Here is a 27,057-nt window from a genome sequence, read left to right on the forward strand (position 1 = left end):
AAAAAGCAACAAGAACAACAGACATTCTAAACTCTTCTCGTTCAAAACAACAACCAAAAGATTCACCTTGCTAAAATGCTAATCAACATTTATCATCACACCGTCTCCATTCATACCGTCTCATCACATGTTGTACGCAACATAGATTGGATCTAGCTGATCAGTCAAAAAGCTATCCCTCAAATGCATTCGTTGTTTTTCACCACGCGAGTTGAGTGGAATGACACTTGGGTCCACCACGACGACTACGCCCACGACCACTTGGTGCTCTTCTAGCACGATGGTTGTGACGATGGGAACCAGGTCTAAAGCTGCTCTCTCGTCACCTTTCAGTTCAACAACGACCACCAATAAATTGGTCCAGTTGAAAACAGCACTATTAATGTAAAAAAATTTGAAATTATTATAGAAATATATCTTTGAATGTTATTTGTTTCTCGAAAATCTAGGTACTTTGCCCAGGTTCTTAGGACACAGAATTCGCAATTCCATTTCAAATATTGCGCAAACATCGACTTGTATCCATTCCAGATCTACATTTCAGAGATGGACCAAGAACAAAAGATATGTTATGGTAGGCTTTGCGCTTCCCTGAAATAGTTTTTGTTATCAAAACATATCAAGTAAACACCAGTTACGTTCACCACACCTCTGATACTATTTCATTATCGTATCTGCAATTCAAACCATAGTCTGTCTGGAAGCCTTTTGTTTCCTTCCATTGTTTCTTATTTGAACTTGCGTTGAGGAATTAGTTTGTTTTGCTCACTTTTTGTTCATGTGATTAAATCTTAAACCAATCCCAAGAGGAGTACTTGGTAAGGTGATCGACTTTCATCTTTGATAATATAATAACAAAGGAAAAAGCTAACAAAAGGTTGAAACAATAAGCTTCCAGACCAGTGTTTTTTATAAGGACTATGATATAACAAAAGAAAACATAGTTTGACATCAATCTTACCATTCCACGATGCTCTTGTGACCACGAATGACGCTCATCTCGATATCAATAGGATGGTATCGTAATCCACGTAATAACAAGGCTTCGTCTAATGCACCCACAATAAAGAGGGCATCGTGTGGTGCTAGAAAACAGAATAAGTATTTGAATAAAAACGTGATAAAAATCCTAAAGAGAAAATCTCGCTACTCGCGTCAAACCCTTCTTTTGCAATGTTTTGACCGCTACATTTGTTTAGAAATGAAGAACAAAATGAGGCTGAACTTAAAAAACTCTTGCTTTGCCGTCAACTAACCCTCGATTTTGGAGGTCGGTCGGTCGGTCAGAAATTTTTTTTTTTTTTTTTTTCATTCATGGAATTTTTTGTCTACATTTTGTAATTTTTGAAGAAAAAAATTCTCTTTGTCGAAAAATCTTTAGGTAGGCAAGTTGAGAAAAGAGTCGGTCGGCTGACGGCAAACCAACATTTTTTCTAAGCACACCAAAATCTTCCCTATCGAATTATCAACTAACCTCCGTCAGTTTGTGTAAGTTCCGTGCGTTTGACGAAGCCAAGGTATCCAGTACGAGCGTATTGCAGTTTGTTGCCTTCTTTATCAGTGGTTGCCAGCATTGCTGTGAAATGTTCTTCAGTGAGATGATCACCGGCCGATACGTTGAAATATCCACTACCGTTGTGTTGCGATGCTACCCAAATCTTTAAAGAAATTGAACCATTTTACACCCCATTCTCACAGACCCACTGGGAGCTCTTCCCAGTGGAAAAATTGGCCAAATCCCGTCCCCAGTGGAAAATCATCCTCCAATTTCCATCCCTACTGAAAATAATCAAATAAACACATCCTCACTGCAAAATATTTACTATTTTTCCCATCCCCACTGAATTTTCTGACTTGAAAACAAAAGAATTGAAATCCCCAGCCATAAAAAAATATGGGAATATCAATCTCCGTCGAGTTTCCGTACGTTATTTTCATCCCCTCTGGCTAAAAAGATTCTACCAGTTCTGTGAGAAGGGGTGGGTCATTTTGGCATAATAATAAAACCAAACGAAATTAAAATGTCTATTGCCGATGCACTCATTACTAAGAAATCCTTTTAATCTAGGTTGTGGTTTCAAAGCTTTTGTGAGATTGGTCTTCACATAGTTTGCACCCCCCCCTTTTTAATAGGGGGGGATGCCAACTTTCTGGAGGGCCTTTGTAGGGGGGTACCGAGATCTGCCGAAAAAACTAGGGGGGATGGGAATGTAGGGGGGATCAAATAAAAAAGGGGGGGTTTGGAAATTTTGGTACGAAAGTAAACTATAAATTAATAAGAACTTTCAACAGAACACACACATTTTAGATTAGATTTTAAAATGATCAAGATTAATGAAAAACGCTAGTTATATTCTGTCATTGTTGGCTCGTGACTATAATACTTCATACTCTTTCTTGTTAATAATTTTGCTGGTAGGTGGGAAAGCGAGTTTCCTTCGAAACGGATTTTCTGTAAAAAAAAGGGGGGGGGATAAGATTTCATTACAAAAGGGGGGGATGGGTATATAGGGGGGGATGAAATAAACCTAGGGGGGTTCATACCCCTCTGCAAACTATGCTTCATTTTCCAAAGCTTATGTGTCATAATAAAATTGGAGGAATAAGAGAGCAAATAAAACCAATATCATATTTAGCATAAAGGAAAATAAGCAGAATTCAAACCTCTCCAAGTTGTGAATCAATACAGAGTCCTCTGGTTTCCGGGTTGGCGATAACAACACGAACTCCTGGTAAAATCTGGAAAAAGATATTTTGAAATATCAGTGAATATTTATTTGCTGTAGAGTCTGATCGACCAAAAAAAGTTGAAATAAGATGAAAATGTTCAATTAAATACTTTAGCATTTACAATGATAAGCAAGACACAGTTAAAGGGACATAAAAGTAATGTAAACATTGCGCAAACCACGCGTCATTAAAAAGAACAATTAAAATCACGTGTCCAAAACAGACTTGAAAAACAATTGAAACAATCAAAATCAGCCATATTTGTTTTTTATTTTTTATTTTGACATGTGACATTTGTTTTGATTTTGTATCCCGCTGCATACGGTTTGTTTACAAAATTTGTCAGTACTTTTATGTCCCTTCAACGAGTTGACGACTCTCTAAATCGCAATGAACAGTGTGGATATTACCCTTCCAGACTCCATTAGGCAAAGGCTGCTTGGTGCACCACGTTCCACTTGCTGTATGCGATCGTGTCTGAGCGATCGTGTGTCGATGTAAACTGTGATCGGCTCAGGGTGCGACGCCTCCTGAAAACAAAAGCAAGGACGCGTGTTAAGCAAAATTATTTTAGAGAAATAGAAAACATCAACTTTATTTTTCCTGGAAGATGTGTTATAAATATGTAAATGAAAAGATTTCATTACACCAAAGCCAGTTGTCAAGGCTACCCTCGGCGATGAAAATGACATTATTAAAAACTGTCGATTTTAAAGCCATAATTAGTTCGAATACGGCAGATCGAACAGATCGAAAGTGTGGCTAAAACACAAACCTGCATGCAGATAGCAATATTGACTCTGGAGCCAAACGATGTGCTGACAGCTTTGGGTGAGAGACCAAGCGAACAGAATAGGGCGTTGAACGTTTGTATGAGGGTGATTCGAGGGCGTTCTTCAGCAATCACAACACACGTTCGAAGAGATGCTAAATTCACTTGCTTCAACTATAAGAGAGAAAATGAATCATTAATGGCGAATTAAATTTTGTTTATTTCCCTTCTCCTTGAACCACAAGGGATATTTGATTCAATCCCGGAAAACCAACAGAAAAAAAAAACATTTATTTCCTGAACGAGTTCTATGGTGACATCTAATTTCCGCCTAATTTTACATCTTCCTTTAAAGAAACAAGTCCAAAGACTACTCAAAATTATAACTTGTCATGTTAAATAAGGTGGTCTACGGTATAAATATTATTGATGCTATTATCAAAGTGGAGCATCCGGTCAGATACAATGTACCTTTAACGTGTTGATGTGTCTTGATAAGTGTTTGGTACACAATTCCATTACAGGATAAGAACATACTGTGTCACGAACTGAAATTAACAGGAAAGTAAATGTAGATAGAGACTTATTTTTTTCATTTTATTGATCAGAATTGACAAAAGGCGAATGGGCCGATAGAATGGCTTTACCGTTGATACTCTAATACTTCGATTTTTAAGGAGATTGGAATTTCTTCGAATTAGGAAGCGTATCGAATGGCAGAGCGTCGTTTATGAAAGTTTCTTATTGATTGCGACTTTCAATATCATCGAATAATGGAGAGTATCAAATAGTAGAAAGTCGAATTAGAGAGTGTTAGTATTTATGTTATGAAGGGAATCGTTCCACTTACCTCGATACTGGCTGACAGCTTGCAACCATAGACTTGGTGAAATTTCCAGCTCTACAGGTGGAATCAAAATGGTGTGGTGGCCTGAGTAGACACTAAAAACGTACAAAGGACAATTTTTCGAAGTAAGAGCTATTATCTATATCTTGGTCAAGAAATAAACAAACGGAACATAAATAACTAATAAACAGAACACAGACATTTACTTGATTGATTGATTACCATTCGGGTCCGATGGTAAGTTGGGCGGCTGCGAATACGCCAACAAAATATCAGATAACGCCCTAAACGAACGTCGAAACAACATTGTATGGCTGTTACCTACCTGCTGAGACACCATAGGACAAAGCCTAGACCACAATAAGGATCCATGCAGATCGCTACTTCCCTTGATGGATAGAGTTCAGCAGCCAGCTTTTGTGCTCGACAGAGTGAGGTGACCGCTAAATGTGACATCTACAAAAATAAGAAGGAAGAGAACAGAATAAAAAAGACGTTTAACAATTTTCAGTCCTTTTCCCAAAAGCCAAAAAGATTACTTGAAGAAGTATGAGAAACTAAAGAGAGTTTTTTGACTGACTGAGGCAAGACAGCCGAGGATCTTACGAATAAAAAAGAATACCTCAAAGAGGTAAAGATGTCTGAAATTTGGTGCAGTTAAGTTCCTTAGGTTAACTTTTAGCCTGGGCTTTACTTTCCCCCATTATGTGAATGAATGATTCATTGAATATAAAGCCCCAAAGTAGCTAGAAGCGAACATTTGAACGATTTATCGAATCCAGTGGATTCTTTATTTCCAGGAAGAACATTTTTAAAAATCTGGCGCTTAGGATCTTGGATGGGAAATAATTGACATTCTAAAGAATCCATTCTGGCCTCTTTTGAGTTTTAAATTCAATGGGAGTAGTCGATGTATGTTTGATATAATAACCCTAACCTTTACACCAGCAAGCATACCAGTTGTCGATACACTAAAATCAAGGTAAGCCAACAACTCGGGCGTAGGGGGCGTGCGATACTTGAAGGTCGCCTTCCGCCTTGGCAAATCATCTGTATTCAACATGGGCGGCCAAGTTTTTGCGTCGATAATATGTAATGCTTCTTTGGTTCTGAGTAATTTGATCAGTTGACTATTTGTTATTACGGCAACCGATTTACTGACTTGAACGATCATTTTAACGGTTGGTAAGGTTGTCAACATGTTGTTAGGATTTGGAGGACGAATGGGTACCGGGATTAAGCCGACGTAAAAACATCCATACACGGCTGCGATAAGATCCAGCCCCGGTGGGTATAAAAGAGAGACGTGATCCCCAGATTGTAGTTTTCCAACTTCGATAGCAACTTGGGCGAATTTTTCAGCTTTCTTGTGTAGTTGTAAGGAGTTGAGTGTGCCGGCAACGTGATTTTTATTGTTCAGAAGTGTATATAAATGTTGGTCAGGATTAGTGGCTGCTCGCCATTTGAGAATCTCAGTAATGTATTGGTGCTTCCTACTGACATCTCCACTACTACCACCACCGCCGCCGCCGGCTGTTTCACCATCCACGTCACGCCCTTGTGCTTCTGCCATACGTTGTCCTTTGAGGAGACCACCAACAATGGCTGCATTGGGTCCAGGTTCTGAGTAAGAGAGGAAAAAATATCTTTCAGGATTTTGACAAGGGGTTGTCAGGAGTCTTTTGATCAACATTCGCTCTACATTTGTCAAGTAAATTGACTAAAAAATATTTACATTTTAAAATGAATTGAATGATTTTATAATAAAAGCTCAATCAAATAAAAGCAAGATAATATAAAGAGAAACGAATTCATATAAAGTATCCAGGGTAAAGAAAACAATTAAGATACCTTGGTGCTTCGTCCTGGGTTTCGGCAGATTAGTGACCGTCGTGTGTGGACACATCAACAGATTCACCAGATTCAACGAGCCGTCCAAATATCTGACTTTGGTCTCGTTTGAACAAACTCGTCCGTCACTCGTTTTCGGTAAACCGTTTGGAGCAACGAGACACAGACAATAGACTCCAACACCGTGCACCGTGTCAATAGCAGGCAAGACGTGAGACATCCACTGGAAGCTTTTCTCTTCACTGCAATTACTCTTCTGCTCGACTACGATCACGATACGGTCCTCACGCAGTACGGACACGGAGAAAACGGCGATGCGGCCACGGTGCACGTGTTTTACGGGATCAACTGCTAGTACGGTGGCTTTGATATCTTCGGCGTTATGTTTCCGGCCTTGGATGCTCATGAGGCCGTCTGTGGTGCCAGTGATAAATACTAGCCCTCCCTGAAAACAAAAAAATAATAATTTCAATGGTATTGCTTTTTCACTCGATTGCGTATCATAATCATCATGTATCGCATAAAAGTCAGCAAAATCTCAATTGGTACATCTGACAGCTATTTAAAACGATTAAACACAATTCATGGACATTAGGCTCAATTTCCTAAACGCCCCCTAAATTTAAAAGCGCATTAAAACAACCTTACTCATTCTCGTCAGTGTAACAAACCATCCCCTTTGAATTTACTGTCTTTCGTTCTCAGTCTCCAAATTTAAAAAATAACACGGTATTCTGTGCCACTTAAAAATATTTGTTTTTGATTACCATAATGTTGTAATTATAATACAGCTTTCTTACCGGTCCTAGGAAGCCAAGCAAACCCGTTCGAACATAATTTTCATTTGATGGTACGCCTTCAATTATGGGTCGAGCCTGAAGAAAGAATATACTGGTAAGTCACGGTGTAAAGTAAACTTAAGAATAATTCGAAACAGGCTGTTCCGTTATCCATACAGGGGGTCAAAAAAATTCTTGGAAATTTGTGGACACCCCCTGGAAAATAGCGAAATTTGCAAAGAAACCCTTGGAAAAAAATTATACTTTAATGTGACAGTCTTCAACCCCCTGGAAATTTTAGAATAACTATATACTCTCTGGAGTATTTTCTGAAAAATACTCCTTGAGACCCCCCTGGTAATGGTCGTCCACTTCGTACAGAGTCCACTCCCTGTATGGATATAAAATGGAATGGCCCAATGCAGAGTCTTATAAAAAAAGTAGCAGCCGATTACTCTCGGGTACCTAATAGCCAGGGGATTGGAATAAGCGGGGGGGGGGGGTGGAAAAAAATGTCCTGGGTGGAAAATTTTTGAAAATGAGGCTAATACAGCAGAATTAGGACAAAAGAGAGGAGCTTTCAAAAACATTTCCGAAAAATTAATAAGCGGGGGGGGGGGGGGACGGCTTTTAAGTACCCGAGAGTAAGTGTGAAGTCGTTAACCACGGAGGTAAAAGCGATTTCAACTTTTACCTTGAATGTGTTATTCGTCCTGCCAGCCAGTCCAAAGAAAGAGATGCCGGTCGTGTAAGCGTTGATACATAGTTCACCAACTTCATCGATCTTACACAGCTCTGGAGTACCTTCCAAACGAACCACCACTACTTTGGCTGTGGAAACAAAGAAAAACGTGTGTTTTGAAAAATATTATTTTAAGATTTTGTATAAAAAATGGATTCGTTCTTTATCAATTTTTCCGGGGAATAAAATATATCATTTTTCAACCGTCATTTTTCAACCGTCATTTTTTTCACTGCAGAGTCATTTCTTCATTGTCCCTTATCAAGCTTCTCAAAGACAATTCCAATTTAATACTTTTTCCTTGGGTTTCAAAGATGCAAAGAGTCAACATATGAGGAGGTCAAAGTCGGCTTAACTTGTTATTCCCTAGAAATATTGATAGAAGATCACAATGTCAGACGAAAAACGCTCGACTTACCCCCAGGTATAACCATGCCACAATCTTGTAAGGTTAGTGCAGTCAAGGAGCCTTCTTTGTCAACTCGTACCACACCATAACTTAATCCTGTCAAAGATAACACACCTCGACCTGTTGCTGTCGATCCTGGGTTACCCGGTCTATAAAATAATGAAAGTCGAGGTCTTTAATAAAGCAAATAGCAAATCTTCTAATCTTCTTTCTTTATTAATGATCAGTCAGTCACATGCATTTGCAAGATATAAGATTGGGTGTATCGGATTCAATTTAGACATAAAATTGATTGTGCAGATCATATACAAAAGTTTGAAGCTATAACATTTTTACCTTCTAATAGCAACAGTTAGACCAGAACATGAGTGTGCACAGGGGCAAACCACTTCTTTCCGTAGGCCTTTCGCTTCGAATGTATTTACGAATGAATCGCATGCTGCCAGCGACCCTAAAAGCGAAAAAGAGTTACAATATTACTTCGAAGGGTGTTTATTAAATTTGTAGATTTGTAGGAGTGGCGTTTATTCGAAAAGGGCGTTTATCAAATAATTTTGAACCAAGGTCACTTTATTAAAGTGAGTGAGAACTCCATTTTGACTTTTGATTTTTGTTTGGGTAAAAATATGTTAATTTAAAGATGTAGAAATGAATCAAAATCAGTTTAAATACTAAAAGAATACAATTAATATCATATCTAAGTTTTTCTTCATATTATACTTTCTTACAGATAAACGCCACTCCTAGAGGGTAAACATCTATTCGAAGGGGGCTTTTTTTTGAAAGTTTTTCCCAAGGAGGAGCGTTTATTTAAGGGGGAGTTTGAAAGAAAGGAACATTTATTGGAAGTAATACGGCAAATGAAAAACAAACTATACAGTTGACTCTACGTAATTCGAACCACCATAACCTTGAAAGGTTTCAGCTTCAGCTAAATCAGCTCCGCTTCAAATATATCACTTTAACTTTTGGCTATTTTGATAACACCATTTTCCATCTAACTTTTTTCCATAGGTCTTTGTTATAAGCATTTATATTATTTTAAAAAACTTACATGGGTTTGCTCGATCGGCCAACATAAGCATCCTCAGTGTTGACAAGTTGACATCTTTGAAATCACGACCAGTGTGTAAACTCAAATGTAAATCCTTTGAACTTACAATACAACACGTTGCTAAAAAAGTACAAATTGAGGTTAGGTTTAAAGTATTTGATAAAAAGAAAAGGCGTAATTTATTCCAGGGTCACAACCTATTGTTTAAAACCCCTTTTGAAAAACCCTCCCTAATAAGAAATGTTCCTCTCATCTATGATATAAGGTCATTCAAGGAGGGGAGAGATTACAGATTTACTCAAAAATTAGTTTACCAAAAAGTTTTCCCCAATTTTGCAGCTGTTCATATTTCCCCAACACTGACTTTTTGTATTCATCTATATCCCTTTGTAACTTGACCTCCCTTCAGGCACAAGCTTTTGAATATGTCATGGTACAGACGTATATAGACCAGGCTACGAATAAAACAAATACATACCTTTTTGTCTGGTGACAAGTGGAAGCCAGATGGCGGAGGTAGTGGCTTGCACAGCAGGTGGAACAAAAATAACATGCACACCATTCAATACACTCTGTTAAGAAAAGGGAAGATTAATTATAAAAATCGTAAAATAATTTAGAATAAATTCTGTATCTGTACTTTTTGAAACGGGGGGGGGGTGGGTACTAGAGAAATGATGTTATTAAGATAGTAAAGTAAAGCAGTAGTACAGTGTAGTCAAACTGGACAAGGGCAACTATTTCTAATAGAAAACTATAAAAATAAAAACTGCAAAGATGAACAATTGTTAAATGGTGCATTTATCTTAGCAAGATCCTAAAAATATATGATTGGGTGTATATTAGTTTGTAATCTCGTTCATGAAAAGAGTATATTATTATAATCAAGAAAAGCAAAGCAAACGAGAAAAGTGTTTTTATAATAGAGTGATACTCACAGCAAATATAGAATGCCAAAGACCAATTTCTTTCTTGAAATCTACTAAACTGACCATCACTTCACCTAAACAAAGGAATGTTTATCAATCATATTGGTGGTAGTGACTTATAAGTAGAGTTGAAATGGAAACTTCATACAGAGATCAACCTTTTATGTACACTATTAACAGCATTGCATCCAAGTTACAACAATTTGGATAATTCTCATACTGGCAAGACTACAAAATTTTATAAACGGCAATTGAATTGGCTGGAGAGTTCCTACAATTTACACGTAGAGACAATTGTTTTGTAACATAACAATCATTTCAACTTTGTGGGAAAATCACCCGAAGAAATACGACTCTAGAAATATATAATCTATGATTGGTTTAAAGGCCCCCTGTGCCCCATACGACTTGTAAATTTCTTTCTAATAATATTAATAACAATTATTTCTTACCCTCTGTGTATCCACATGCCTGTGTCAAAGCAACTGTATGCATGAACATTGAATCCCTGGTTACAACAACGCCTAAAGCACTGCCATCTTTATCTACTGTATGTTCGATGTATGCTGCCATCTTCTTGTCTTTTGACATGTGTGGTGGATGCCAGTCACGTTGAGGTTTACCCAAATTGTCTGTCAGGAACCAATTCACTTTAGGCCATCCTTTAAAATTGGCAATACCAGAGCCACCCTCTTCACGAGGGACACTTTTATAACATGATTCAGAAGTTAAGATCCAGTGCACACCACAACTGCCAAGGAGAAATCCAATTTGTTGCAAACCAGCATCCTTTAAAAAAATAATTGAAGATTTTCAACATTGGGCTATCATGTTCAATTAATACTCAATTAGCCCAGACTAAATACGTCGTTCTGGCTCTTAAAAATCAAGTTTTTAGAATTTAGTTTGTGAAATAAGCTTTGGGATTTTGTATACAGTGAAAAAGAATAATTTCACAATACCTAGAAAAATAGGTTTAAAACCTAAAGTAATGTAACATGTAGGAATCGCTTAGTTCTTATAATTGATATAATAGTAAATGAAAACTTTTATATAGTTCATGTTGAATGTGAAAAAAATCACAAAGCTTTTTACATCTTTTTGGACAGGTGGGTGGATAGGAACTGGCACAACGCCAGCGAATAAACATCCATAAAATGCACACGCAAAGCCAACGATGTCATCAGGGCTGTACATCAGCGCTACCTGTAGTGTGAAAATAAAAATTTAATAATTGATGAATGAGTTTGTAAAAACGAAGTCATATTTCTCGAATTGTCTTCAAATTCAACTAGACTAGACAACTAGCTTTTCATTCAACTTTTAAAGGGGGCTTCATAATTTTATTAAAAATCAGGGGTGACGGAAAAGTTGTGTAGGAGAGCAGATTTTTATGACAAAGTAATTATATATATTCATAACATTAAAAGATAGTTACTTCGCAATAAATTTGCGCTCTCCTACACCCCTGAGAAAGCTACTGAACAGTTATCATTTTATTACAATAATAATATTTGATAAAAATAAGGTTTTTATTTACTTACCCTGTCTTCTACCATTATGGAAGTGCCATCTCTAGGGTTTCCTACTTTGTGCAATAATGCATATGCTATTCGATAGCTCCTACTTAGTAGTTTGCCTGGATAAAATAAACAAAGACTAACTTTATTATAGTCTATCAATTATACAGTAGACAAGGCAAAGTTACTCAACATGACCCAGATTTTCAATATTTCGCTGACTTTTCCTAATTTTTAAGGGCAGAAAAGTCTCTTTTCATACTGGCAGAGGAACTGTGAACACTTATTATAACAGGTGGGCCGATTTTTTATGTAGAGCAAGGTTGAGCGGTAAAAAGATCAACTTTGTGTAACAGTCAAGTAGTTAGTTTGTAACAATCCATCCTTTAATAACCTATTTTTTAACAAAGGCAGGGATATCAGCCCTCCCCACTGGACTCCTTACGAAGTAGGAATTCCTCCATTTTTAAGTAGGAATACCAGCGCTGTCTAGACACTGCTGGTTCTGTGCATGCAAGACACAGATAACATGATGCATAGGCAGGAATTATGACTTAAATACGATCCACAAAGAATGAATATCATCAAGCTTACCATATAGTAATGTATAAATAATTTTTCCATGATGATCAACAACTGATATTGCTGGAGCTTTATTTGACGAGGTACCATATCTTCTAACAGCATCCAAAAAAGAGTTTGGTAACCCGTCAGGAATCTAGGAGTAGAAAAATGCTGACTCAATAATAATCAAGTAAAATACAGGGGGGGGGGTGGACGAACCTTTTCAAGAGAAAAAAAAATATTGAAAATGTGTCGATACCCCCTGGAAAATAGCGACATTTGCATTTGCATTTGCAGTACCCTTGGAAAGAATTTTTTCATACCTTAAAGTGAGGGTGGACAAACTGAAATCAGTCTTTTACCCCATGGAAATTTTAGAATAACTTTTTTACCCCCTTGGAAAAATGAAGAAAGATCCCCTGGGAATTTTTCTTGGCTAACCCTCTGGAAATGTTCGACCACCCCCTGTATGGATATGAAATGAAATGGCCCAATATAGTATCGTTCTATTTTCAAATATGGTGAATAATAAACAAAAGATATTTACCAAAAGTTGTTCGCCAACAGAGGGTGTACTTTGGGCACCTTCAGGAGCAGGAGCTGTTGGATCTGGGGATGTGACTAGATAAGAAGAATTCAAATATATTGAATTGTTGTTGAAACAAAAAACCATAGCAGATGTGGCTATTTTTAATTTTATACTATTGTTTCAAAGACTGTTTCAAGACATTTTATTTACTTTATTTGTTTCGTTCAATGGCACATTATTCAGCCTTTCTCATTTAGATGAATTTTTCTAATATCCCTGAAATAGGACAAACAAGTTGTAGAAATTGTTTGACGATTGATGATTAGCAGTATATCATAAATAATTTGTTTTCCAAACTGCTTTTTATTACAGAGTATATTGTGCTCTCTTTAGTCAAAAATTAACAAACCTTCAACACCATCATCTGATTCCTGGAAGAACTGTTCCATTGGTTTCTTCTTTGGGCGCTGGGAAAAGATAGAGACGAAATAACATTACTCTTGATGTATAGCAATTGAATCTAGATCAGGATACCACTGATCAACAGAAGGTATAATAAATCAAATATTATTCCAGAATTTCAAAAACATTATCAAATGTATAGATTAGATAAAAATACTACATTATTAGGTACAGTAGATAAATTTCCATGGTGAATTTCAACTGATTGAGGATCTCAATTCTAATCTTTTGGAGTCTGTTGTTGATTTCTCTTATGCATTACCTTTAGCGTATTTAACAACTGTTGTATTTTAGTTGAAACTCTACTTGGATTATCATCTTCATCTTCTTCAACTTGAAGACGTACGCCTTTCCCTTGAGCATTTGCTTTTAATTTTTGATAGTTTATTTCATTTTGTAAAAGAATGTCACTTGTTAGATCTGGAGGAGGTGGTAAGTCTTGTATTCTAGTTTGTCCATCAACGACTGTTATATGAGGTTCTGAAGGATAAGCATGTAAAGACAACTCGTGATCTGAATAGTCATCAACTGATGGTGAAACGATAGTTGATGGAGTATTCTGTGTGTTTGATACATTCAAGCTTTCAATTGAACTTGGTGGTGTATCTAAAACAAAAACATGGAATCTATGAACCTGTGATCTTTTCCGAGACAAGTTTTTTAAGGCAAATTTTAGGTGATAACCTTTTGACCATAAAGTCAAATCTATTTTTTCGAAAAAGTTTCAATTTGATATCTCACTTACAATAATACTTTCTTTCAACAAGCACAAAAAACAATTCCATCTAAACCTTATCAAACGATTTGTTGTATTTGTAATTTTACTGACAGCTTATTCGAAAAATGACAGTTTGAAATAGTGGTTGGAAATTGAACAAAAATCATAAGTTTCAACCTAAAAAACATTGGTGAGACATTTTTGACTGTTATTTGAAGTACTTAAATTAAAACCAAAATTAGCTCACCATGAAAATTTGTTGGAGGCTGTTGTGAATTATATGATCTTGAATTTCTATTTGATCCTGAATCATTATGTGATGGATCTGTATTTTTCTTCCTGGTAACAAAAGATTGCCGTTTGGTTGGTGCAGGGAGGGCTATACCAGCTTCCTCATGTTCCTTTTGCCGTTGAATTGCCAAATTTATGGCTTCTTGACGTATAGCTGAAGGAAAGATAAAGGAGTAATTAAAACACTACTTTCATAACACGAAAAGAAAAAATAATTTCTTTTGAACCAGTTTTTATTTTCATACAGTTTAAAGGGGTATTCTGAAGTGACCAAACATAATCTAATCAATATAATTTTAAGTATTTTTCAAAATAAGAAATTTTTTTTCACAATCGCGTGAATTCTATTGCATAATTTGACGGCATTTTGAGATACAATAGATCAACATTTTTATAGATTATCTGATGTAAAAAAATATCTCATTTACCTGGTGGAACTTGTGGTCCCGCATCACTGAACTTTGAAATAGAGGAAGCATTAGATGGCTTCCTTGAGCTGTATGGTGAAACTTCATATGAGCTATTCGATTCATTTCGTTTTACTCTAGCCAGACGTGGAGAACTGATACTGGAAGACTTTTTTACTTCACCATTTTTTGCTGTAACTGCGCTGGCTATGTCACCAGGAGGATCTTCCTCATCTAAAGATTTAAATAATTAACATATACGAGTTGATCAGGTCATCAGGTGGTTCAAAGATATCAAGCTGAAATTTTCGTCTGTGTCTACATTTGGCAATAATTTCTGATCTCTTATTCAGTAAGTTCTTGAAATACTTTTTGGAAGTCTATCTTGCATGGCTTGGCAGCAGGTTTTAGGTGCCCCCTAAGAATTCAGGTGACCCCTAAGATTTAGGTAACCCCTGGTTGCCAAATATTTTAGGTGACCCCTAAGCCAATGACACGTCAAATTTTTTCGAAAATCCTTTTCAAACAATCAAACTAATACAACAGTTAGTTTAGCTTATTGCTAAATAGAATAAATGCCCTAAGAAATAAGAGATAAGCTAACTACTGAAGGTTCAAGCTACATTATCAAGGTTTTGTAAGTCAGGGTGCAGATCCCTAGCCAGACAGATTTTTTATCTAAGTAAATGCAACACGATTAAAGAATTTTTACAGATCAGTGCCGTAAGAAGCATTTTGATATTAAGGGGGGCTGAAGTTTGGTGACACCGCGAGGGCCAACCATGGTTTGGACCGAGGGGGGAAATTTTGAAAATTTGAGCTCTAGATTGCTTGAAAATGCACTCAAAACATACACTTATAAGACAATTATGACAAATTAAAAAAGAAAAACTTTGCATTTTGCAAAATAACCATTTTTTAAAAAATTATTGGGGGCATAGCCCCCCCTCCCCCCAGTTGCTACGGCACTGCAGATAATATATTAGATACCAAATTGTCAGTTTTTGAGCATTGCTTAGATTAAAATATAAGATGAAAAAGTGCCAACCTATGGTCTGGTAGGCTGCTTATAATTCAATCACCAAATATAGAATCTAGCCCCCAGGTCCATCTGAAAAATTAGGTGACCCCTAACATGGTTAGTCCCCCCTAGCCACAGTAAAAAATCAGGTACCAATTGCTGCTCGACCTTTTAGCCCCCCCCTACGGCCAGGGGGGGTTCCAGCCATGTATGATTTTCTCGCCTTGCTACCTAGCCAGCCTACCAGTAAGATACAAGAGGAGTCACATCTGACTTTACCGTGACGATGGACTGGGTGTACAAAATAACAAAAACGGGCAGCAAGGCGAGAAAATCAAGAAAGACTTCCAAAAAGTATTTCAAAAATATGACCTCGAAATAGTCATCCAATGCAACATGAAAACCATAGACTATCTGGATGTAACGCTTGATTTGAACAGCCGCTGCTACCGACCGTACCACAAACCAAACAACAAGCTGAGTTACGTACATATACACTAGAATCATCCACCAGTGTCATCCTCAAAAAGATTCCACTGTCTATCCAGAACAGGCTGTCAAATTTATCTTCAAACAAAGATATATTCAATGTAACAGTCCCGTATTACGAAGATGCCCTGAAACAATCCGGGCACAACCATAAATTCGAGTACACACCTAAACAAAACAACAATCGTTGACGTAAAAACAGAAAAAGAAACATCATTATGGTTCAATCCACCGTTCAATAACAAAGTTGCAACAGATATCGGTTGACAATTCCTGAATCTTGTCAATAAGTAGTTCCCCAGAGGTCACAAATTCAATAGGATCTTTAACAAGAACAGTATAAAGGTCAGCTACAGTTGTATGCCAAATATGAAATCGATAATCAACATGCATAACAAAAAAGTCTTGTCCACCAACGAAAACACAAACGAAAACCAGACCTGTAATTGTACACAGAGACAGCTATGTCTCATGCAGCAGAACTGCCTGGTAAAAAGTATCGTTTATGAAGAAACAGTCACCAGCGATTTACCAAACTACGGAGAGAGGAAATACATTGGACTTTGTGAAAGTAAGTTTAAACAAGCAATATGCTGAATGGACCTACCTGATGATGAAACTTAAATAGCAATAAGGAGAAAAACAATCATTAAGAAAATATAGCAGTTAGCGAAAATGCATTAAATTTCATCATTGATATTTGATGGAGGGGGAGGGGTTTAGGGAAAAAAGAAATAGAAAGTTCCGGTTGCAAATTTGCAAAAGTTTTGTTGACAATTGAATCATGCTTGATGGTGTCATTGTTATCAATAATTTTTTTAAGTGAAAAAACAAAGAAATATATGGGAAAAGCCCAATTCAAATCTGCAAAAACGGCGATTTCCGGCACACTTCCGGCATTTTCAGCCGGAAAAACATGATTCTCAAAAATCGAACTCAGTCATGTTTTGGGCATTGCTATTACGCATCTATGTGCAAAAAATCAGAAAAAAGTAATGATGAAATCTCGAGAAATTGCCAAAAAACGATTTTTCCAGCATATTTCCGGCATTTTCGGCCGGAAAAAATGTTTTTCGAAAATCGGGCTCCGTCACATTTTAGGTATTGTCATTTTGCATGAATGTGCAAAATTTCATAAAAAATATAAAGTACAGCTCGAGAAATTCAAGAAATACTGTATTTCCGGCGAAAATAGGTTGTTCCGGCGATTTTTAAATAGTTCCGGCTTCAAAAATCAATTTTATTGAAAATTAAAACATGCTTGATGGTGGGCATTGCTATTAATAATGTTTTTGAATGAAAAAACAATCAATTATAAGGAAAAAGGCCAATGAAAATCTGCAAAAACGGCATCTGAAACGGCGATTTCCGGCATTTCCGGCATATTTCCGGCATTTTAAGCCGGAAAACATTTTTTCTCAAAAATCGGACTCGGCCATGTTTTGAACATTGTTAATACGCATCTTTGAGCAAAAAATCAGAAAAAACTAATGATAAAATATCGAGAAAATGTCAAAAAACCAGTTTTTCCGGCATATTTCCGGCATTTTCGGCCGGAGAAAATTTTTTTTCCAAAATCGGGCTCCGTCACATTTTGGGCATTGCCATTTTGCATCATTGTGCCAAAAATCAGAAAAAACTAATGAGCCAATCCTGAGAAAAGCTGGTAACAGACGGACGAACGGACGAACGAACGAACGGACATCGGTTAATTTATAGGACCTCTACCCCACCGGGGTAGGTCCAAAAAGATTCACCAGCCACAAATCAAACTTAAACCTAGAAAGATACCGCAACAACACAGCTTTATCCGCTGAAGTATGACATATCAAAGACCTAAACAGCCAACCAACCGTATCCTGGCAAACCATTCGCAAATCCAAAGCATTTACTCCAGATACCAAACGATGCAATTTGTGTCTTGCCGAGAAATTTGAGATTGCGAACTATCCTGACAAGAACTTACTGAATAAGAGATAAGAAATTATTGCCAAATGTAGACACAGACGAAAATTTCAGCTTGATATCTTTGAACCACCTGATGACGTTCAAACTTGACATCAAAAACATTTTTTGAAGACAACATATTGTATTTTATTTTCTAACGTTATTTCATTTCACTGAAGATTGGTGCCTGTGCACCATGAAACTCTGAGTTTGAAACAAAGATATTGAGTCAACTCTTTATTATAGTACTGCTATTTACTTATTGAGCACTCTACGAGGAGAAGATACACACTCTCTACAAAAATAATTAACATAAGAGCATTTTTAGTTACGTATATAATACCAATACCAATAACACATCTTCCTGATGGTTTACACACTTTTATAACAAATGCGTTTTTTCACTTCATCATGGATATTCTTAATCGTTTGGGGAAATTTATCATAAAACAACCACACGTATTCTAAGGTTAGAATAGAATGTCAACCTAAATTTAGCATGTAATACACACCTGAAGCATAGAAAGACATCTTTGTGAAATTATTGAGCCTTACCAGGGGGGTCGGCAATTTACAGTTAAAAATGCTCTAAAATGGCCTTCTTAGGTTTTGTTGAAATTTCATGATGGTGATACTCTTATAGCGTATTCTTATTTTTTTGTCAATTTCATTATGAATATTCTTATAAAGTATATTCTTATAAAAAAGTTAGTTTCTAATGATTTGTTTGACCTATTTATTCCCTAGGCACGAGAATTCTTGGTCAAATATATTTATTACCTTTTAAGTTTGTAGCATATATTTTCAATAAAATGTAAGATCAAAATCTGTATGCAGTAACTTGAAAAAGACTCGTAAGAGGTTGAAATATCGTTACAAAAAATGTTTTATGTTTTATTTTGATTTGGTTACACATCACATGGCTTTTTTATGTTTAACTTATAAAGAAGTGTGTATTCTTAGGATCACCATGCTTACCCAGCTGGCACATAATATTGTTTTAACATTTATCTAGTGTTCATAAAGTCCATTTACCTTTAGATGAACGTTAAAAAGCGGCATTGTGTGCCAGTTGGGTAGATTTCTGAAAGTTAAAGGCTTATTGGGACAGTATAAACTTAAAAGGACATTTTTCTCTTTAATAAAATAATAAATTTTCATCTTTGATGGAATAATAATATCAACAGAATAATCTAAATAAACACATTGTTAGTTTGAAAAAAATTACCTTTTTGTATGTACTGGGATAGCAGCCTTGCTCTTTTCTTATCGTAGCCTTTTTGAGTGATGTCTCCTGAAAAAAAATGTTTGCCTTATGTTATTACTTTTAATATTAAAGTTGTCAAAACATCTAACAATTTGGGATTATTAAGAAGAACAAAGTTACATGAAAACCAGAATGTGAATCTTCAACAGGAATCAAACTAGAAATTACACTCACAAACATCAATTTATTAACAGAAGAAACAAAATTAATTCATATTCATAATCAAACAAAAGAATTTCTGTCAAGATTCTTGCGAATGTTCAAATAACATTTGCATCAAAATGATTTGCCATTGCTAGATGCTAACATTTCAAAAAAAGCTGCAAAGGGTGGCGACTAGCCTGAATTAAAAGATAACGTCGCATCAAAATAAGAAAGCCTTAAGTCCATTTTTGTAGTTTTGAGAAAATCAAGTTTAAAGGTTTGAAATGGCTGCCATTTTTGACCATGTTGGGCTAGCTAGCTGCTTTTTTGATATGAATATAAATGAAGAAAGATCTTTCAAGTTCTAAAGTATCAACATTGTCACTTATACCATTGCGGAGATATGAATGCTTCTTCATAGCATGTTTTTCGAGAATGGACTTAAACCTTTTTTTCTATGTAAATTTCCTTGATTAAAACTGAAAATTTGAAAAATTTCCAGTGAAAAAGTGTCTTAACTCCAAAATGGACTTAAGACTTTCTTGCTTTAAACTTTCTTAACTTTTTTGAACTGTTTAACTAAAACCTTAATCTAAAAGGTCCTAAAGTCCAACTAAAATGACAATGGACTTAAGACTTTCTTAACTTGAGAAAATTTCAAAAATAAAAATTCTTATTTTTCAAAAAACTTAAAATTAGGCCACTTTAGGTTGGTTTTTGATGGATTTAAGCCAAAAATTCGATAAAAAATGGGGTGTAAAGCATCGGTATGGTCATAACTCAATTTTTGAAAAAATGGACTTAAGGCTTTCTTATTTTGATGCGACGATAAGCAAGATTTATTAAAACATGGGATCCCAGAGGGATGGTAGGGGTTGGGAGTCATTCCCAGTTTTGCAAGGTCTGTACAATTGGTGACAAAGGCCTTTAATATAATTGCAGTTTAGTCCTTCCAAATATTCTTTAAAATGCTGGCTGAATTCTAAAAAGGTAGGTCAGCATCTGCCACAAACAAAAAGGACATTTTTTCTACTGATTCTTCAGAATTTTCTTTCTTTTAACTATAACTTACAAATTTCAAGAGGGACAAAGGCCTGACGTCAGAGAGGCATTGATTTCATCTGATTATTGTAGTTCAGTGCAGGAAAAATATTCTTTATACACAATACAGTACTTATTAGAGTTAAAATTTGAAACGAAATATACTCTATGCCAGATTGAATTTCAGACCTTCTAAATATAAAGTTTTAACAATCTCAATACAGCAGTTACTAATCAATTAAAATAAGAACTGTGCTACACTACTCGTTGATTTTAAGGGCTGAATTTTTCTTATCTTTAGGTTCTCAAACTAAAGTGGAAATTTGATGTGAGTGTGTTTTCTCAAAGAATCCTTTCTGATTGGATGAAAGGGCTTTTCTTTCATTTGATTGGATACTTCTTTTTTTAAACAATCGCATGGCAATTTTTTGATTTGGCAAAATAAAACAATTGATATGGACATGTTTTTTAATTGTTTCGTTTTTGGCATTTTCAAAAAAGCTAAATTTTGATTGGGATAACTTGGAGGTCTGAAATTTTCACAGGATGTTAGTAGTGATGATAGGACCCCAAAAAGTTCTTTTCCCAAAATTCTAGCTGTTGTAGGGGCCGGTTAGGAGCAAATTTTAGCATTTGCATGTGTTTCGGAAAATGATCTAAATCAGAGCTAAAAACCCAGGAAGTTGTCTATCTGACCAATGATTCTCATAGAGGGATGGTAATTAAAGCAGCCTATTGTTAAAAGGCCCACATTTTCCTATCGTGGGGCCCTTTTTAGAGCACTTTTTTAGCACCTATTTTCCCATTGACAATAAGTGCCAAAACACCAAAGTAAAAGGCTTGATAGGGTATAAGACTTCCATAGCTTCTTTTAAAATAGTTGAATAGTCAAGTTATTAACACCAATATAACAATTGAGCTATTAAAAGGCCCGTTTGGAGCTAGATTTAGCATTTTTCCACTGAAAATACTGCAGCAGAATTACTAGTATGTTTCTAAACACCTAATTAAAAGGCTGGAGTGGGTGTAAAACCTTCATAACTTCCTTTGAAGTAGTTTAATAATCAAGTTATTAACACCAATAAAACATTTGAGCTGTTAAAGGGCCCGTTTGGAGCTAAATTTAGCATTTTCCACTGGAAATACTGCAATTTATTCTGCTTCTCTTACTGAAATTAACTTTACACCTAGTCTAATTTTTGCTAAATTCAGCTCATTTTGAGACCTAGGAACATAATATAACCTCATGAAGTTCTTTCAATTGTGTATCAAACAGTAATGATAACTTATTTGATGTTCAAAACCTTTTCAGGGTCCAGAATCGAGCAAATATTTAACTTCATTTTCCGTTAACATGCTAAAATACTGCTCGTTTTTGGTCCATTTAACAATGATAAAGATCACAGAAAAGACTTTTTAAGCTTCATGAATGATCCAAGCATCAAATAGCGCCTAAATGAGCTATGAAATAACAATAACCTTCGGGTAATCAAATTTTAGCATAAAAACATGGCCTTCAAGAACTCTAAGTCCACTCTATGCTAAATTTTTGCTCGTAAAAGGACCCTAGAATGCTTTATATCGGCCAAATTTGTTTTTTCTATCTTTTTGAATGCCTCAAGTATACATAATATCAATATCATACTTCTTTTGTGTTTATCTTAACTGTGCTGTGTTGATTAAAAAAAAGCCACATCTACTGCTAAAAACATGCTCATAATGGGACCATACAACCATTTTTAGTGATTGCTTATGTTTGTATATTGATCTTATAAGGTATAAAAAGGCATGTGCAAAGTATTAGAGTCATAGCAGAAAAATTGAGAGAGATATAAGCCTCTAAATCCAAATGCTAAGTATTTGCTCCCACTAAAATGCTAAGTATTGGCTCATTTTTGGACCGCACTTTGTTGAAGCATAAGTCATGAAATATTTAAGCTTTAGAAAAAATTCCTTTAAATCTTTAAAGTTCATCTTTTCCACGCAACCATCATCAGGGCATAATTTCAGTTCATTCATTATGTTAGAAATGAATGATGATTTCCCAAGACCCCTGAAAACGAAACAATTAAAAAACATGTCCATATTGTGTTGATTGGACAACAAAATATTTGGCGCTTTCACCAGCTTTCACGAGTGTTTGTAATGGAACAAAAAACAATATCAGTATTTTCCAGGGGGTGAATTTTTAATTTTCTTCTATTTCTTCATGTTTGCCAATCCGGGAAATCCTAACTTAATTTTGAGTTTGGCAAATCCCCAAGATTGGCGAACAATCATTGTTTTCCCACTTATGATTTTTATTTTTGATCTCTTATTCTTATTGTTTTCTTTCATTGATTGCTTGGTCAATAACTTTTTTAGAAATAGAAAAAGTAAAAATCATGTGTAATTTCTTGAAATAGAAACACACCAAAAATCTCAACTTTCATAAAAAATCACCTTCATCTAACCTAATAACAGCTGGTCATAATTTTCTTACCTATATACGATAACCTCTGAAGGCACTTGAAAATTAACCACCTGAGGAACATAGTCCTCCCACGTAAAATTCTACAATATGAATCTTGTTGTGCACCAGAGAAAGTCAAAAACTAAATTTTATCAGTCATCTACAGGATGTATTTGATGCTGGTCAAAAATAGAGGGGGTATTTGTGACATTTTTGTCGAGGTTTACATTTTGCCCCATAAAATGTGCTAAGTTCGAGGTTGACAACTGAAACTTTAGTATGGTTAGGCTGAATAATTTTGCTTTCTAGACATATAAGTATCTTTTTATGAGGTTTACCCTAACTCGAGATATGCTTTTTTGAAGTAGGAGCAAAAGTTGAGGGTAACATGGCCTGAGGTTGACACTGTTAGGGTTCTTTGACTCCCTGTAAGTTGACTTTTGATTTAGATTTTGGATATGTTATAGCTCTGAAATTATCTCAAAGGGTTGAAAATTGCTATGACGGGTGTTATTTGAGGTTGACATTTATTAAATGGATCCAAAAATGAGGTTGACATTAGTTTTGTGCATAATTTTGACAAAGATAGATCAATATGATGACTTTGGCTTACAAAATATCATTATTGACCATCTAAAAATCTTTTTCCAAGAAAATGTCTGTTATTTGAGCAAGTTTTGAGGTTGACAGCAACTTTTATTTCAATGCAAGGTAAAGTGCCTTTTGATGGAAACAACCAGAAGCTCTTTTAAAATCATTTGTAAACCTCAATTCTATTTGTTTTTAAGACAGATAGACTATGGAATTGGATTCGAATGGTTATTGAAGAGTTTTTTGAGGTTTACACCCCAAAAAGCCTTTTCTGTCCAATTTTGACTCAATACAGACTTTTCCGGCTTGTCAACCTCAAAAACAGCTCATTTAATGGGTTTTGTTTGAAAATCTGTCTTTGCTTAGCATTTTTGCCTTGCTTAAAACATATTGTAATGTTCTAAGTCTAAATTTTGAGGTTTACAGTGCATTTTAATAACATCGATTTTGTCAACCTCAAATTAGGTAATATAACAGGAAATCTTGGTTCTTTTAACACTTTTTGTCCTGTATAACTATCCAGGGAGCTATTCTCACCAATTTTTACATTTCCTTTTTAGTTCCCTTTTCTGAGGATGACATTTCCTTGAACTAGTCGTTTTTGGCCTGTCAACCTCAAACTGGCTCGAATAAGGGAAATACTTATATCTATGGCTTTGTCTTCATTAGCTCTATCACCTCCTGAAATCTTACTTCAGGATATCAAGTTTTGAGAAAGATATTAGCAAAATTCTAAATTTGGTGTTTTTTTTGAGAAATAAAAATGTCACACTATTTTTGACCAGCATCATTTGCACAACAAGGATGAGAGTTACCTGAATCAAGTTTGCAAGACAATTAAAATTAAAACTTGAAAGTTTGAAACAAAATAAAACGTGCAGCAGCCAAAATCAACCAACCAAAATTTGTCATTCAATTCCCGAGACAGTGCTTCGATTTTTAAGGCCTTGTTTATACGCGAAAGTAAAATTTCCGGGAAACAGCCTATCCGGTGGTGCGCGGATCTAGGTGGGTTCCGCCTCCCCGTAGATCTTATCTTTTTCTTGGGAAGTTGATCTTCAAATTAGTTTTGAAGGTTGGCTTGGCTCAAATTTTTTCGTCTATGGCTCAAATTTTAGGCAATTTCTCATAGTTTTTGAAAATGTTAATTTCATTAAAAAGCGCCGGGTCATTTTTTCATGAATCCCTTTAGCTTTAGAAGTTTTGCGGCGCATTTTTTTGCTTGTGAGTCAAGTAAACGATTTAGCGCTTTTGCACAGCATTCATCTTTGATATGCATTTTGGCGGGAAGCTATAGTGTGACTAACTGCCCTTACGCCAATGCGCCAAAAACGTTTTAGTTGTACGCCGAAGATCTTTGGTGTTAGCTAGTTACACGAAATCCATACTGGCTGGTTACGTCAATATCTTACTTTATATTTTTGCTCCTTAAATACACCGCCACCAATACGCCAAAAGTAAAAACTGTCTCACATCAAATATACCGCCAACTGCTCTAAATTGGGACTATCTGACAAAACATAAAACATACCCTTTGTCAAATATTTATACCAAAAGGTTTTCAACAGAAAGTTTTCAAACAAAAAGAAAATGAAAATTATTACCTTCATCAAGTTCTAATTGAAGCTCCCTCAATTTGTCCCATACTTCCTCAGGAAGATTTATCATACCACTGGGCTCTACCATCTCTTCTTCAAACAAAATAACTGCATTAAACTAAGCATTATAATACACACAAAGGTTTGTCAAATCCTCTGTGAATACTGTGATCAGCCAGGAAATTAGAGATCTAAATTCTTTTGATATGAATCTATTTTGTCATCAATTTTCATTCTAAAGACACTGAAATTAAAGTTCATCAAAATGGATATAATTGAAAGTTAATTTGAAGTTTGAATCCCCACAATCTATTGAAAAATTTATTTGTAATCACAGGCGTCTGAAACAACCAATTAGCAAAGTTTACAAGATTTCTCTACTCCTCCAACTGCTTCAAGAGGCCAATGTTTTCGTCGGGCTTCCCAGCTTTTTACCGGGTTGGCTTCCCAACTTGAAATTAATGGCAATAATAAATTTTGGTGAATTACAAAACGGCATTGCTGTGCAACATGGATCATTTGATCGGCAAGTGAAAATATGAGTTTATTTGAGAGTCTGTTAAAAATTACAGACTGTGATGGAGGAAGAAAATCCAATAAATTAGAATGTATCCCGAATGTATCTGCAATTTTTTAACGGATATTACTAATTTGAATAAAAATTATGATTTATTATTCAAACACTTTACATCACAAAGGGATTCCAGGGTAACATTTTTGAGAAATGATTGAAAAAACAAACGAAGAACAAAATATTACAAATGTAGTTTTTATTCATAAGAATGCGTTTCTTAGCATAATTGCGAAGACCGTTCAACGAAGATAAAGGCTTTGTGCAGACTATAAATTAGATTTAGTGCTCATAATGGCGGCCAAACAAGAGGGGAAAGGAAAGGAGGGACTGAGAGGGACGAGCGCCAGTAGAAAAATCGAAAGAATCTTCAAGTTTTGAAATTATTCAAGCAGCCAAAATTTTTGCAATTTGTTTTATGGTATGTGTGATATATATAGTACGATTGTAATTTCTTTTTTACAGCGTTATAACTTGGCTTGTACAACTTTTATCAAATCATTGTCTCTCTTCCAAAATTTAAATGTTAAAACCTAAAAATTGGTAGATAGACTACTGTACATGTCCAGACGATCTCAATCGAAAGGAATCGACGATCGAACCAGTCGAACCAAATCGAACGCAATCGACCGATTGAAATTCGATTGTCGAACCCAATCGAATCTCAATCGAATATTACCGCAATTTTCAGATTCGATTGATTTTCGATTGCGTTCGATTGCGTTCAATTGCGTTCGATCGTCGATTCATTGACCCCCAGATTGTTCATCGCATAATTTCTATGGGAAATCGAAAGTAATTTCATTCGCATCGGCTTGTGATGTTTGAGAGTTTGGATGTTGGGAAGCTGCAAGAATAAAGCCAGACGATCTCAATCGAACGGGGAATCAACGATCGAACCAGTCGAACAACAGTCGAACCAATCGAATATTACCCAGAATTTTGACGTTTGATTGAGATTCGATTGCGTTCAACAATCGAATTTCAATCGGTCGATTGCGTTCGATTTCGTTCGATTGGTTCGATCGTCGATTCCGTTCGATTGAGATCGTCTGGACATGTCGACATGTTTTTTATACTTTTTTATAAGCAAGTGTCTACCCCTCAGGCTGGTACAATGCTTAGCCTTCTATTTTTCTTAAACAATAGAGCCATTGTTTAGGCAGTACTGTCAACTGCTCTATTCTGTATGTATTTGGGAGATCGTTGGAGTGAGAACATATTGATTTCAATATTCATGGTTATTTACACTCTTCAAGTAATTTCTTCAAAAGTTCAATATTCTCCTTTGATCCAGAGAATGAATTTTTTAGTTATTCGAACTCCCGGTTA

At 35.7% G+C, this 27,057-nt stretch overlaps 1 protein-coding gene across 1 annotated transcript; it reads right to left on the reverse strand.

The window, feature by feature from the left end:
* On the reverse strand, nucleotides 1-25,567 carry LOC136797549 (disco-interacting protein 2 homolog C-like). Its single transcript, XM_067054132.1, has 29 exons — nucleotides 25,161-25,567; nucleotides 19,290-19,355; nucleotides 14,626-14,838; nucleotides 14,154-14,351; nucleotides 13,451-13,794; nucleotides 13,136-13,193; nucleotides 12,745-12,818; nucleotides 12,228-12,351; nucleotides 11,658-11,752; nucleotides 11,209-11,319; nucleotides 10,566-10,902; nucleotides 10,123-10,187; nucleotides 9,663-9,756; nucleotides 9,185-9,304; nucleotides 8,467-8,581; nucleotides 8,140-8,279; nucleotides 7,674-7,810; nucleotides 7,001-7,075; nucleotides 6,201-6,645; nucleotides 5,287-5,972; nucleotides 4,675-4,805; nucleotides 4,353-4,444; nucleotides 3,974-4,050; nucleotides 3,506-3,676; nucleotides 3,141-3,260; nucleotides 2,665-2,739; nucleotides 1,475-1,658; nucleotides 962-1,085; nucleotides 1-376 (listed from the first exon to the last, which is right to left on the reverse strand). The coding sequence occupies exons 1-29, from the start codon at nucleotides 25,240-25,242 to the stop codon at nucleotides 124-126; spliced, it is 4,806 nt and encodes a 1,601-aa protein (XP_066910233.1). The 5' UTR covers nucleotides 25,243-25,567; the 3' UTR covers nucleotides 1-123.
* Between the last annotated feature and the right edge of the window lie 1,490 nt (nucleotides 25,568-27,057).

The sequence above is a fragment of the Clytia hemisphaerica genome, unplaced genomic scaffold (assembly GCF_902728285.1).
Source record: "Clytia hemisphaerica strain Z4C2 unplaced genomic scaffold, Clytia hemisphaerica genome assembly, whole genome shotgun sequence".
Classification (NCBI taxonomy): domain Eukaryota; kingdom Metazoa; phylum Cnidaria; class Hydrozoa; order Leptothecata; family Clytiidae; genus Clytia; species Clytia hemisphaerica.

Coding starts and splice junctions, on each gene's coding strand:
- LOC136797549 (XM_067054132.1), bottom strand. CDS start 25,242: ATGGTAGAGCCCAGTGGTATGATAAATCTTCCTGAGGAAGTATGGGAC. Junction 4,806..5,286: donor GTATGCTTGCTGGTGTAAAG/GTTAGGGTTATT, acceptor TTATTTTTGTAG/ATGTCACATTTAGCGGTCAC. Junction 1,659..2,664: donor TTGATTCACAACTTGGAGAG/GTTTGAATTCTG, acceptor ATTTCTTTAAAG/ATTTGGGTAGCATCGCAACA.